At 52.9% G+C, this 14660-nt stretch overlaps 5 protein-coding genes across 5 annotated transcripts; 2 read left to right on the forward strand and 3 right to left on the reverse strand.

Annotated features, from left to right (window-relative positions):
- Positions 1-751: 751 nt before the first annotated feature.
- On the reverse strand, positions 752-3554 carry AYO21_08047 (hypothetical protein; the record flags this gene model as incomplete). Its single annotated transcript, XM_022657997.1, has 6 exons — positions 752-1838; positions 1886-2778; positions 2832-3099; positions 3152-3258; positions 3313-3407; positions 3461-3554. 6 exons carry the CDS (start codon positions 3552-3554, stop codon positions 752-754), a joined length of 2544 nt encoding a protein of 847 aa, XP_022509636.1.
- A 2513-nt stretch (positions 3555-6067) lies between these two features.
- Positions 6068-6797, forward strand: AYO21_08048 (hypothetical protein; the record flags this gene model as incomplete). The annotated part of the gene is made up of 2 exons (XM_022657998.1): positions 6068-6157; positions 6219-6797. The coding sequence occupies 2 exons, from the start codon at positions 6068-6070 to the stop codon at positions 6795-6797; spliced, it is 669 nt and encodes a 222-aa protein (XP_022509637.1).
- Positions 6798-7265: 468 nt separating this feature from the next.
- Positions 7266-8956, reverse strand: AYO21_08049 (hypothetical protein; the record flags this gene model as incomplete). Its single annotated transcript, XM_022657999.1, has 4 exons — positions 7266-7418; positions 7470-7542; positions 7610-8868; positions 8927-8956. 4 exons carry the CDS (start codon positions 8954-8956, stop codon positions 7266-7268), a joined length of 1515 nt encoding a protein of 504 aa, XP_022509638.1.
- Positions 8957-9466: 510 nt separating this feature from the next.
- Positions 9467-10747, forward strand: AYO21_08050 (hypothetical protein; the record flags this gene model as incomplete). The annotated part of the gene is made up of 3 exons (XM_022658000.1): positions 9467-9854; positions 9917-10255; positions 10314-10747. The coding sequence occupies 3 exons, from the start codon at positions 9467-9469 to the stop codon at positions 10745-10747; spliced, it is 1161 nt and encodes a 386-aa protein (XP_022509639.1).
- A 1085-nt stretch (positions 10748-11832) lies between these two features.
- Positions 11833-14519, reverse strand: AYO21_08051 (hypothetical protein; the record flags this gene model as incomplete). The annotated part of the gene is made up of 5 exons (XM_022658001.1): positions 11833-12580; positions 12643-13388; positions 13454-13824; positions 13885-14156; positions 14218-14519. 5 exons carry the CDS (start codon positions 14517-14519, stop codon positions 11833-11835), a joined length of 2439 nt encoding a protein of 812 aa, XP_022509640.1.
- Between the last annotated feature and the right edge of the window lie 141 nt (positions 14520-14660).

Consider the following 14660-nt stretch of genomic DNA (forward strand, 5'->3'; position numbering starts at 1 on the left):
CTGCCCTATTCATTTTTCTGTACAAGTATCACACCCACCGCCCAGATGCAGACACATAGAAGTCTGTTCTCTCTCTCTCTCTCTCTCTCTCTCTCTCCCCCCCCCCTCTCGCGGTCCCGTTTACAATTACAATGACAATCTCTAGGTTGGAGATCACTGGCAACACCCATCCAACCGACCAGCCACTCTCTTTCCTTCGCGGAGTTTCGCCAGCCTCGCCGGCTTACAATAATCATGTGTGAACCCGTACATGGTTGCGCCGTACGGTCAAGAGCTCCTGTAGGAGATTCCTAGAGAAAATAAAGATACGGATATAGATGTAGGAATAGACATAGACACAGAGATAATGTGCTGTTACGCTGCAGTTACATAGCAACTGTATGTCTTGTCTGTCTGCATTGCCATCGCCATTGTCATTGTCATTGTCATTGTCATGGTAAAACAACGTGATACAAGAAAGGTGCAAAAATCATCTGTAGTTAGGCTAGTTGGTGTACAGTTTTCCTTTTTCCCCCTTTGACAGTCGTGACAGTTCCAGAGGCCGAATCTTGGATGTAGAAGAATGAATGATGGTGGCGGTCTTTTCTTTCTTTCCTTCCTGCTTCACCAGGAAGCGGCTCGAGGCACTTTCGTCCTCCTCCCATGGGCTTCCCACACTGGATGTCCAAGACCTGGACACCCCCCCGGACAAAACTTCCCAAGGAGATTCCGCTCTCCCCAAGATTGTGAGATTGAAACCCCTGTGCCACATCTATTCAATTCCATCGGCGGCATCTGCTGCTCCATTCTCTCCAGCTCCTACCACCGCCGCCACACCATTCGCCCCATTCTCCGTCTCGTCCGTCTTCATCACCTCATCCTCGGTGGGCTTCTCTTCCGCTACTGGCAGTGGCTTCGCTAATTCATCCCGAACCCAACTCTCTTCTACCGCGTATTTTCGATGGAATACCCTGGCCCATCGCCCACCCCACGCCTTCAGCAATTCCTCGTCTTCGGCACGTAGCGCATCAGAACTCTCCATCATCTCGTCTTGATTCCCGTCCCTGATGCTTACAACCGCGTCTTCGATCGTGGCAAAAAGCGACTTCATGGTCTCGAGTTCGCGAGTCAGTGTTTGCTGGAGTTCCGACCTCTGTTCGTCCGAAAGACCAGGCGAGCGAACGGCGGCCACGATGCTGCGAACCCGCCCCGCTACTTTGCGAGTTGTGTTGCTGACAAGTTCGTAACACCATGTGGTGGCGAGAAGTGTGCCGCGGGAGACATGGTCAATAAGCGCCCACTCAATAACACTCTCAGGGGTCAAGATTTGGTAGTTGAGTAACTTGTCAACGAGGATAGTTCCGATGCCACGTTGATCTTTCCAGTAGTCCACGACGGAGGTGATGATTTGCTTCCTGCAGGCGGGACTGGTAGCACTTATCGCCAACAGACGCTCTTTGCACCGTTCAATGCAAGCTAGAGCGTGAGACAACGATTTGGAACCAATCCAGCACATCGAAGTAACAAAGACATCGGCCGATACAACAGAAGGGTCGGACAGTCCTGACGCTGCTGCCTCTTCTTCCACTTTTTCCAGGACGGGACCGAATTCCTCGCTGGTGGCTTTGCGTCGGATCAACTGCGCAACTTCCTTTCCTTCGGCAGCAAAGGGCGTGGATTCATCGTCATATTTGAAATCAGGCACGTCCTTTTCTTTAGCTTCCGAGATCAGGGCCTGATAAGGCTCTGGTAGGGTCCCCTTGATGCGCTTCGAAAAGCTGAGTCGGATCTCTTTGTCCAAGGCATCGATAATAAAAGCCTTTCTTGGGTGTACGTCAGGTAGACTGACATCGTCGACCCTAAGACAGTTAGAAGATTCAGAGCAGAGGCAGGGGTCGCAACATACCATTCAGTCCATTTCCACGTGAAACCGAAGTTGCTGAGATGATGGGCAAACCAGTCCAGGAAGCGCTGAGAGAGTTCCAGATCCATCTTGTCCACGTTCCTGTATAAAAAGCGGATTGCCCGTCCCAGACTTGGTGCAACAGCAGCGGGCGCGAGCTTGCATGCTTCAGTGAGCACCGAATGATAGTAGACCAGCTTATGCTCAGGGCTAGGCAACTGCAGCAGCTGAGAAAATGCCGCGTCCACAACAACATCCTCTGGTTTCCAGGTTGCCTTGTCCCCGGCGACCTCCCGCAACTTGTCAAATGGCGTGGCCCTTTTCACAAAGGTATCCGGTGCAAAGTAACAGTCGACATCGATCAGAAATTTGGCGGCCACCGCTCGATTGAAGTCGAGGACGTTGATTGTGTCGGACAAAGCGTCTCGAATCAGGAGTGCCGCAGGATCAGACACGGGAGGGACCGTCTCAATATCTTGTTCGCGATAGACTGAGAAATAAATCTCCGGGAAAAGTGGCCGAGGGCCATTTTGAACAGTCTCTGGGACAGTCACGGTCGGGAATTGGTGTTTCTGCGCCCCACCCAACGCATCCTCCTCTTCAGACGAGCGCTGCCCTTTCCACGGCCGAGGCAGACAGGCCAACTCCCAAGCATTCTTGGCCTCGTCTTGCATGTGTCTTTGAAGAAGCGCAAGAGCACTCTCGGAACCAGCAGGCGCTCCGACTTCGCGGTTCGGGAATGGATCGACCAGCGACTCTAGAGGATGGGCAGTCGAGGCAATGATGTCTGTTTTCTCCAGCAGAGCATTGGCGTGATTCTCGAAACCCGTTGCCGAAGATGCCATGGCGTATGGAAGTGTCATCAAGATAACCTTGACAAGTTCGAGGCCCAAGGACTGTTTTGCTGGGTTAGTGCAGGGTTCAGAGGCAGCACCACCAAAAAGCTTACGTCTTCGGAAGACTTCATTTGCAAGTCGGCTGCACGGGAGAAGAGTTCTTCAAGCAATGGAAAAATGCCATCTCCCTCAAACATGCCCTGAAGGCAACCGAGAAGGCGCAGATAGAGCTTGACTTCACGCCATGCGCCAATATTCAGTTGTTTTTGCAAGGCCTCTCCGACTTTGACCAAGACTTCAGATGTAAACTCGGGTTTCTGCACGTTGGCTAGAAGGAGGACGGCCGCGACAAAGGGAATCTTCAGGGGTTGTTCGATGGGCCTGCAATGGTCAGATAGATCGCAGGTGAAGAGATGGTGGGAGCAAGCCTTACAGCTGCACCACGAGCTCTAAGAACCCTGAAGTGAGATCGGTATCAAAATAGTTCGCTGCTAGAGTCTTTGCGATCGTTGCAGCTTCATCTTCTGCTTTTCGGACAGGCTACCGTTTTGTCAGCACTTGTGGGTGAACAATCCAGCAGCACACGAGGCTTACACTTTCTGCGATGGACAGCACTTGTTTGCGCAGAGTCACCGCAAGCGGCTCCTCGTAGCGGCGGCGCTGTGGACGACGATCTTCGTAGTCATCCTCTGGAAAATCATCAGAATGGAATGGTCATTGGACACAAGGAAGGATCAACCACCTCTGTATCTTCTTTTTCTGTTGTTGAAGTGGCCTCCTCCTCCACCTCCTCCGCCACCACCACCACCCCGTCGTCGCCGGTCATAATCTGCCATGGTGAGAGTCGATCGCACACTGAGCTAGTGGAGAAAGTGATTGCGAAGACTGGATATGTGATGGCCGCAAGTCAGGTAGCGAAGAAAAAGTATAGGAGACGCGTTGGAGACATGGGGTGAAACTCGGTTCAGTCGCGCAGCCGAATCATCGAGGGCTTGGCAATTTCGCAGCACAAGGAATGGTCGAACTGCTCCGAGCTGTCGGCGCGCTCACGCAAGACGGTGTCGCATTTAAGACCATCTGCTCGCGACTTACCCTCTTCTCGCTTTGTTCTCACCCTCCTACTCACGCCCTCACGCACCCTCGCGGCGACGGTCTGATGCCTACTGTAGTCCGCTTGGTACGCCCCGTCCCAAGATGGGTTCCATAATTGGCGACGGTCAGGGGGGCTCCATTTTTTGAATCTCTACGAAGTGGTCTTGACTTCCAGACCTGAGGTCGGCTGCTTCCCTCCTGTCTCGTCGACTCGCCGACCCTGGATACAAAATGGAGTCCCTCTCGCCTCTGAGCGTCCAGGCTACAATCTTCTCTTTCGAATCCTGCAGCCTCCGGCGGCTGTCCCTCCTCGCTCCGTCCACTGTTACTTCATGACCGACGAAGGCCGAACTCCTTGTGCTTTTACGCCGACCACCATGGGCCGGCACCATGTGTGGCAGGAACTAACTTTCCAAGGACGTCGAGCTGATCCTGCAACGTGTCGATGGCACAGAAGACGACCGGAACTGGAGACTAGTATACAAGGTCGATCAGCCACGCGTGCAAAACAACCGCGATCCTGAGAACGTGACTCAAGTGCCTTAGGTCCTTCGAGCACTCTCCGCGTCCGCTGTTCCTTCACATGTTGATATTGTGATGTGGTCCAGCGTCGGGGCGGTGGCCAAGGATCACACAAGGCTATTCTACAACGACGCAGGTCTCCTGCTCCAGTTGGCAATTGCCGATGGTGCCATATTTGGTACGACACTCTCGCCGACCTACGTCAGCAGGCCATTCCGGCCGGCGAGGATGAAATGATTCTCCGATTCAAGGATGCAGCGTTGGACCAACCGATCTTGCGGAAATGCACGAGGACTGGCGGGGTGACCACCGACCCGATGCCGAAAAGCGCATTTCTCGCGATTTCCAAGAGTACACTGATCAACGCCGGCTACTTCTGGAGCTTGTCCATCCACGCCATTAGGCGGATGTTGGGAAAAGGTGCTGACCTTGAGTCTCCCGCTCATTCAGCGCGTTCCCGGAGACACCTTGTAGCTCCTACACCATATCCACGCGGCTGACGTTCCCCGCCCTCCACGCTAATTCTACACGTTAGGGCGACACAACGCCGTCGAACGCTCACAGCACTTGACGCAAGCCGATCTTTTGCTCTCCCCGCCGGCAACACCACTCGCATACGACTGCGAGTCGGTCTGCTCAAGATTACGCTTCGCGTCAAAATTCCAGATGGCCATCGCAGAACCAAAGGCGCCAAAAGGAGAAGCAAGCGTCCCAAAGGGAAGAAGGCAGTAATAACACCGAAGCAACAGAGTGGAAGAGGCCGGAAGAAGTCACTTCACTGAATGTTGGATCTTTGATTTAGTCTTGCTATCGCGTTATATATTCGCATCTGGCACAAAAGTTTTTCAATCTGCACATTCTGGCGTCGGGAGATTGTGCATCGGAGGGCAAACGGGTGCCTGACACTTGGTCGCCACGCCCTGGATTTTGCAGACCCCCTATTGCCTGCTCGTAGTGCTTCTTGTCTTCGCACACCGTTTCCTTCAAGGGATCAAAACAGAAGGAACTCATTCCAACCAGAGCCCGATGAAACTCTATTTGTGGTAGCCAGTACTGAATTTCTGAATAGATTATGGAGACCACAATGTCTCGCAGGGAGCGCTCTCTGTCTGGTGTGGACGAACAAATCTCCTCCACCACCTCGAATAGACGTGTGCTGACATCGACCCGCTCGAGAGCCTTCTGAAACTTTTCCCGAGACAGGAGCACAAGTGCCTTAACGGCAAGATTTTTCTGCTACTGCATACACCCGACAATGCAGTTTCAATTCATCAATGACTCCATTTTCGACTTTGTCGTTCCTCTCATCGCCTCGCAACCGGTCTTGAAGCTCGACGTACCTTGAAAGGTGACAAGACACATGCGAGACAAAACATCAGACTGGCAACAGGCAATGAACGGCACGGTGAACTCGATACTCTGCTAAATCTCTGTAGAGAGTCGCATTCCGCCTCTGCAGAGACGCGTTGCTCTGTACAGCATTTTATTCATACAAGAAGCCTGCATAATGCACCGCTATTCCGGAGACATTGCTCAGCCTCAAGAGCACTTCGCATGCGTTGGCCAGTGAGATCGAATACCTAGCCGCCCATTACTTTGTCACACGTGCACTGAGGAAAGGCCCAGCTATATATATGGCAAACGTTGCGCTGGCTTTGAGCCAAGCTACCACTGGTGCTCAGTACACTCTCCTGGCAGTATCTGAGTAACGATAAAAGCCGCCATATCTTCTAAGATGAATCTGATTCAACCTCCGTCGGCAAGACCAATGCCAGAATCAACGCAGCACTATGGACTCGCAGAAGAGGAATACGCTGACCACCCGGTAAGACTGCGCCCAACGTTGTCAAGTCTCACCCAATGACTGAACCGATGGTTTGTCTCAGTTTCAACTGCTGGTTCTTTGTATTTTCCTCAATAGAACTCGAGGCGAGCGCGCCATCCCTGCAGCCCGACGCTTTTTTCTACAATTTCCAGACCCGGAACATCTTGCACGAGCCAAATACGATGAGACTGTCTTATTCTTCCGGGACCTGGGATTACCTCGTCGAGCCGGATGGGTCATTGATTTGGCCAAAGACTGGCTATCTCAGCCGCCCAAAGCCGGCGTTACATATCAAAAGTCATATAACGGGAAGATCACCGTTGAATCGGAGGTGGCTCATTTAAAGGGTGTTGGGAAATATGCGAGTGATGCTTGGAGGATCTTCTGCAAGGATGAACTCTATAGACAAGCAGGGTTCGATGTGGACGAGCCAGAATGGACAAAAGTCCTGCCTGAGGACAAGGAGCTGCGCAGGTACATAACTTGGAAGCGCGCAGCTTCTCAGATACCGAGCTTGGGCAAGGAGGATCAAGAAGCAGAAGAGCTATTGACAGGGTTGCAGAAACTGTCACTTGGAGATTCCGTTCAAGTCCGTGGCATGTTCTCGGACACTGGTCCACCATGTCTCCCAAGAGGGTAGTCGTGTGTCTGTACTCCAGTAAGACATTGCAGCGGCATGCGAAGAAGATTTAGCAAGACTCTTATCTGGTGTGCTTTTCCATCTCGATTGAACCCTTTTCCTCGGCACCTTTGCATGGACTTGGATAAAGAACGCATAGGATTCCTGACACTGCCCGCCTCAGTTTCCTCAAAATCCGCATGGCAGTCTCTAAATCCTGAAGTTTCCTTGTCAACTCTTCCCTCTGTGCTCTAGGAACCGACAACTGACTTCCTTTCGTAGTTCCGGAACGCCCCTTTGCGTAAATTGAGCGTGAAAGAGACTCGAGCCAACACTTGAAAGAGAGGCTGTCCTATACAAGTAGCTACAGCACGAATGCTCATTTCAGTGCAGGGTGGATTCGTACAACTATTTACAGTGTGTGACCAGCTCGACTGGAAGCGATAGGACTGTGCTGACCAGAGATCCCATATCCAGTGGTTTGCTCTACTATGCTTTCTCGATGGTTTCTGTCATGACCCCCTGCTTCTCTTCGATCGCTCTATCAATATCGTTCCTCTCTTCTTCCGTGGCATGGGTCAAGTTCACCAAGACTTTCTCACCAAAGAGTTTGTTGACTTCCTCTAGCGACAGGCCAGCAGTCTGGTCATAAGTCAGCTTTCCGCAAAAACTGATTTCGGAATGGCAACTTACCTCGGGCACGAAAAAGTACGTGAGAACCACTGCGACGAAAGAGCAAGAGATGAAAACCAAATAGAACTTCCACCTGTGCGCCCAGTGAGTTAGTGGTTCTTGGTGTTACGCTCTCAACATGCTTGGGGGGGGTTCCTTACCCGATATTCTCGATGGCCGTGGCGGCAGGGGTGAGATACGCGATCGAGGCGGTGTAATACACAAACAGTCCGAGTGCCATGCCTTTGGCACGATACATGGTGGGAAAGACCTCAGCGCAGTACACGTACGCAGTCCCATCAATGCACAAGCCGTACATGGTCACGAAGGCGAAGAGGAAGAAGACGGCGGCAGCATTCCCACCCTTGTTGTCCGTGCCTGCGAAGCTCGCCACGAGCGCCGTCTCGCAACTCAACATGACTGTCGTGCCGGTCCAGCCACCCAGGAATAGCTTCCGTCGGCCGACTTTGTCCATGATCAGCGACGAGACGATGTTGAAAAACAGGCCGACGACGATGTAAAGGGCATACATGAGCAGAGGCATGCTCCCGGTCATCCCCAGGCCTTGGTACAGCACCACGCCGTAGTTGTTGATGACCAGGGGACCACACGACTGTGAACCTAGAAGCACTCCGCAACCCAGGAGAACGCGTCGGCGCAGGCTGGGTTTCTTGAACATGTACGACAGGGACAGGTCGGCGGCGCGATCGTACTGAATCTGCATGCGCATCTGATAGAATTCTTCTTTGGCCTGGCGCTGAGACGGGTCGTTTGGATCGAAATGCAGCTGCTCCGTGATCTTCCAGGCCTCTTCCATGCGGTCCTTCCAGATCAGCCATCGCGGCGACTCGGGGATCCACGGAGAACCGATCAGCAGGATCAACGGGAACAGACACGACAACGACAGCGGGAACCTCCAGGCAAACATCTCATTGCTGGCAAAGTACGTCCCGTACCCCACCCAGGCAGACAGAAGATAACCGAAGACCAAGGCCACCGCGTTCTGGCCCGTGAGAAAGCCCCTCTGCTGCGGTGGCGCAACTTCCGACATATAGATGGGGGTGATGGTGATGCACTGGCCGACCCCGAGACCATGCAGGAATCGCACAACCACCAACATCGGAATGTTCACACTGCCAGTCACAAGCGCGCCACCGACGAGCGAGAGCGCGGCCGCGAAGACGATGGTGAACCTGCGGCCCATCCAGTCGGGGAGCCATGCTACGGAAAGAGCGCCAAAGGCCGCCCCGGCCGAGAAGAGAGAATTGATGGCGCCGAGGATAGAATTGGTGTAGGCCGCCCCGGGTCCTTCGAGGTCGAGGTCGAAGTACTTGTAGAATCCTGCCTGGCCGATGGAGGTGGAGAATACAGAAAAGGCATATCCGTAGGTCAAGGCGCTCAAGGCCACGAACAGGACAATCTGCACGACGGGGTCAATCAACCACGTTCACAACACATTGAAAGGGTGGACCACGTACCGTGAGATTGTAGCGCGTTGTTGCAATCATGTTTGCGACGTTGGTTGTTGTGCTGTCGGTTCTTTCGCTCTTGTGGAGGTCCAGAGATTGTTATAGATGATAGAAAGCCAGATACGCCGGGCACTGAAGGCCGGGATGGATGAATAGTCGGCTATCGACTCGCGCTGCGGTTTTCACCGAAGCATAGGAGGAATTTCATGCCACTTGCGCATTATTCGTGGTCGAGACTCGGATGGATCATGAAAATTTGGGTCTCTCGAGCCTCTTGAGACTCCTCGATTGTGGGTATAAGTGTTGCGGCGTTCACCGAAGCACAAGTCAGACAACGTTTGAGCATGCCGTCCCAGCCTGGTATACTCCATATTTCTTTCCCACGCAAGTAGGACTGAGCTTGGCTATACCTGAAAGAGGGTTGGTCACGGATTGCCTTGTGATTTCTGATATCCACATCCCAACTTCGCCTGGCTATCCTCCCCTTTTTGTCGGTTCGCTACCTCTATCCAACCATCCGACATCGACAAGAACAACACCAACACCACAATGTCGTCCTCAAAAGAAGAACCTCTGGTGGCGGCTGTACCAGCACCGCCTTTGAATATCCCTTCCGGTGCTACGGTCAGCGTGAAGATCATCGATACCACCACCGCCATCAAAGTTCCCTTGAGCTTGCAAATGGGCCCGAAGATCATGGGGCATGACGACCTTTTCTGTCCAGCCTATTCCTTCCTCATTGAGCATCCCTCTGGCCGCAAATTGCTGTATGACCTCGGCACCCGCAAAGACCTTGAGAACCTCTCTCCATCCATCGTCGGTATGATGTCTGCACCCGGCTGGCATTTCAAAGTGGAAAAGGACGTTGCAGAGATCTTAGAGGCGAATGCAACTTCAACGGGAAGCATTGAAGCGGTGATTTGGTCGCATTGGCACTGTGCGTAGTAGCTTTTCTATTGCGGCATGGCCGTGATGCTGACGACCATCACCCGTTTGCAGTTGACCACATTGGCAACATGGAGACGTTTCCATCCAGTGTCAATCTAATCGTAGGCCCAGGGTTTAAAAGCGGTCTGTTACCGGGGTATCCGACAAACAAGGACAGCCACCTGCTGGAATCGGATTGGGCCGGGCGAGAGCTGGTCGAGCTGGAATTTGATGCACGCTTGAAATTGGGTCAATTCAAGGCCATTGATTACTTCGACGACGGTAGTTTTTATCTGCTAGATGCGCCTGGTCATGCTATCGGTCATGTCTGCGGTCTTGCTCGCGTCTCCAAAGGGACCGGAGGGGAAGAGGATACCTTTGTCTTCATGGGCGGAGACACATGTCACCACGGTAAGTGTTGAATATTCCCCCAACATCGACTCGGAAGCCGTCTGATACCTTGACAAAGGTGGACAATGGAGACCCAACCAGTATCTTCCACTTCCCAAACAGGTCTTTCCCACCAAACCTATCCTAGGCAGGTCAGTCTGCCCAGGGAGTGTGTTTCAAACATTGCATCGCCATAACTCAGCGGTGGAAGAGTATTACAAGATGGCGCCCAACTTCCCCCAAGATTACCAAGAGGCAGAAAAGACGATTCATCACATGCAGGAGTTCGACGCAGCGGAGAACATCTTGGTCATCATTGCCCACGACTGTGCGCCTCTGGAACCGAATAGCGGATTCAAATTCTTCCCCGATGGAACTCTGAACGATTGGAAAAGAGACAAGTTGGACCAACGAATCAGATGGACCTTTCTGGAAGACTTCCAATCTGCAATAGAACAAGGTGCACGGCAGGAGACGAAAATGGAAGCAGGTCTGACATTCAGACCTCGGTGAACGAGGAGACCACCGAATTCCTTTCACGTCTTTCGCATGGCTCAACAGTACCGAGCCGCAAATCTAGCGTATAATGAAGGGTTGTTCTATCGATTTCCTAGAGTTGGTGTTGTGAGAAGCAAAGATATGTGTGGACCCGACAGGTTGGAAAATGCAAGGTCAAGACGAATGCCACAAATGGTATAGCCTTGTGGGTCGAAACTCTATCTAGCCAGGCTAGCGCACCCTGCGGCGACAAGTCATTCGGCTAACATTCCTGATAGGGTTAGGGCAACAACAAACTCCTTATCGAACTACATGTGTAGAATGCTGGGGGGGGGAATGTATCAATCTGCTTCCCATCAAGAGACTCTCGGGAAGGGTAATGGCAATGCACAATACCTGCACAGTGGCATTGTTGATCAAATCAGGCATAAAAGAACTGTGAACAAATCCACGTAGCCAGCAAACATGCCAGGGCATCAACTTGATATATGCTGCCAGTGACTATAGCTTGCATCATCGCTGAGCAGAAATCTGGCCAGAATGACGCGCCTACCAATGATAAAGACTCAGTGTGAACTCTGGCGCTGATGTTCAGACACTTGAGAAGAGCAAACGTTGAGGCTCAGGAAAACATCCCAAAAGCAGTGGACTGAAGAGTGCGCGCGTAGAGCGGCCCCAGGCGGCAATTGGGAGGGGCTGGTACCTAGGAAGTTCCAATACACTTGAACTGTTTGTGGAGTGTTGGGAGAGTGTTTTTTTTTTTCAAAGGTAAATCAGATCACACGTAAATGAGAGTATATTGATAGAGATCTACTCGTGGTGTGGGAGGGAATTATTGCTTAGTTAAATAGTAAACACGGCTGGGGATGGGAAGGGTTGAAGACGTATTAGAGCTGAAGGTAACAACGCCTCGTTTGGCCTCGCTTGGTTTTATGGCAAGTGCTCACAAACCACGCCTTCTAGCAACGACATTTATCTTTGCTCTAAACCGCTCCATAAAATAACTCCCCAGTCTACCAAGGAGCTTTTTTGCCTATAGAGTTCTCGTTGGGTGTGGGGGGTTTTGGAACGGGCGAGTTCCTTGACGTCTTCTCATTCCATCAATTGAGACCTGTGGCAAAGGTCGTTTTGGACATGGCAATCTCTCTCCAGTACCACACCGCCGACATGGTAGCACCGGGGCCGATGATGAGGCTGCCCAGGGCGATGAGAGCCGATGCCGCCCCGAAGCCGACGGTGGTGCGGCCCATCCGCTTGATATCCCAGACCGCCATGCAAAGCCAAGCGTACGACGCGATATGGAACCCCCAGAAATCAGCCAAGAACAGGCTCTTCAGTCCCTCCGTCAGGTCCTTTGGCTGGGCAGAAAAGTCGGGCCAGAAGACCGATGCTAAGCTCAGGTCCGGCGAGAAAAAAATCTTGCTGAGGGAATAGACGTGGAGCGCGGCGCCCAGCACACCCGTGACGAAGTAAAGGCTCTTCAAGTACGGGATGTCCGGGAACGGCTCGTTGGCTTTCCGCGAGACCTGGACAATGTTGTATCTCTTGACACAAATATATCCCAGAACACCGCAGATGAGCGGTACAAACATGGGGGACGGCTGCCAAAGAGACTCGAAGATTTGAATTGTGCTGGGGTCCTTCCACGGCACGTACATGAGGACGGTTGGAAGGGCATAACCGATCAAGACTGCCCACATCAACGAGGACGCATGTTGAATCGGGACCTCTCGGTTGAGCGGCCACCAGTACGTTTCCGGCTCGGAGATGTACGTATAGGCGGCGTAGTAGATGGGCATGTAGATTCCAACGCCGGCGTACTGGACCAGGGTGAACCACACTGTGATACTAGATAAATGGGTAAGCCGAGGAACTCCAAGTAAAGTTTTTTGTCCTGAGCGTATACTCACAATGTGATGGGTGTCAACGCGTTTCGCTTCCGGTACGCTTCGACTGACCACACCGCGATGGGCTGAACCAGCATCCCGAGAAAGTACCTGTGTAATGTCGCGAAGCTCAGGTCCCAGTTGTTGACAGCGGGCATGTACGCCACGGCGAGGAAGGTCAAGTAGTCGTCAACGGGCTTGATGTGAGTATATGTGCGCTTGAGAGGGAATCCGGGATCGTACGAAAACCGCCCTGTCGTCAGGATGCTCTCAAAGTGCCTTCCCAGATCGTAATGCGCCGACCGGATCCACATGCCGTAATGCACGAGTGCGCCAATAAGCAGGTAGAAGGCGATAAAGTACCATTTCTTTGCTCCCCTGGGGAACGGGGTGCCGAGGAGTTCATCCTTGTAGGGCACGAGTCTCGGGACCGGGGTCATCTTGGGGCTGCTCAGCTTTTCCGCAAGTGGCATGTTGCGGGAAAAGTTGAAGGTGACATCCTCGACGTTTGTCAAGGGCAGGAGATGGAAGGCGATGAAGGAATGGAGAGGCGTGTCGAGGAGCTCGGTTCTCTGCTGCTCGTGAGAATGGCACTTGAGTGTCTCGGTCCGCTCCTGTCGGACTCTTTCGGTATGGGCAAAGGCGTGTTCAATCTGGGCCAGGCTCGGCTTCCCGGGTCGGGCTTTTGCCAGCTCATCCCGCAGTGCGTTGACCAAAGTCGCCGCGGATTCGATACAAGCGTTACCACCGTGGCCGGCAATGGGATGGAACTAGAACACCCCTGGTTAGCAAGAGCGAGCTCGGGCTGAAAACAAGCCTCATGCGTATTCATTACCTTGTGTGCGGCGTCGCCGATGGTGATGATGCGCTTGAAATACCATTTTCGAAAGACGTACTCCTGGAGCGGCACCAGGACCGACGTGATCCTCTGGGCCAAAATCTCCTTGAATTTCAGGTTGGGCGTGATGTCGTCGTTTTCTCGCAGCGCAAGCACCTTGTCTCGGTCCGCGTCCGTGTAGACTGGAATGTCGCTGCCGTAGGCGCGCTGCGCCAACTTGAAGAAATAGAACCAGTACACACGGCCTTCCGGGCCGCCGTTGATGATGTAGGATTCATGCTTCTTGAACACCGAGTTGGACGCGCCAGGCTCAATCCCGTTGCAGGGGTTGGATATGCCAAATACACATCCATAGTCGCAGGGAACACCTGGTTTCTCGACGCATTAGTGCGATCGACGAGGGAGCAGGGGCGGGCGGTCAGGCTCACGGTCGTGCTCATCGGGTGGAATCCAGCCCGGAGAGGACTTGTTGGCGATCCTCCACATTTCATTTCTCACCTGACTGTGGATGCCATCGGCCCCGACCAGGATGTCACCCCTGTAGACCGAGTTGTCGGTCGTCGTGACCGCAACTCCATCATCCGACACCTCCACATCCCGGACCCGTTTGTTGGTCAAGATTTTGGATTTGTCCCGTATGTTCTCGTAGAGGACACGGAGGACCATTTGCCGATCCAAAAATATAATGGGATAGCCGTGCCTAGGTCGTCGTCGAGTTAGACGCGGTGTCGCTTCTTTCTGGCCATGGTGCAGTCCCTCACCTCTCATGCATAGATCTATTCATCCCGCGGAATTCGGCGATGATGTTTCCCCGCCGATCGCGAAAGTGGAACGAGTCCAGAGGCGGGCACAGCTCCAGCATCTTCTGATATAGCCCGAGCTGGTCCAAGATTCTGTTCCCGTGCGGCAGAAGACCAATACTGGCGCCCACCTGGGGAGCAATATCATCGTATGCCTCGAGTACGACAAAGTCGATGTCGTAGAGCTGCAGCATGTTGGCCAGGGTGAGGCCAGTAATGCTGCCGCCCCCGATCACAACTCTGAAATCGCTCTTGGCCTTCATGGTCGAGTTTTGTCTCTCTCTTGAACGGAGGGTGGAATACCGGATGATTTTATGTGGTGGGAATACCTAGAGCCGTCTTATATCTTCACACATTGAGGTCGATGATCCATCCAGGGTTCCACTGCCTAGCCTCAATTTTCA

The sequence above is a fragment of the Fonsecaea monophora genome, assembly GCF_001642475.1.
Source record: "Fonsecaea monophora strain CBS 269.37 chromosome Unknown Scaff67, whole genome shotgun sequence".
Classification (NCBI taxonomy): Eukaryota; Fungi; Ascomycota; class Eurotiomycetes; order Chaetothyriales; family Herpotrichiellaceae; genus Fonsecaea; species Fonsecaea monophora.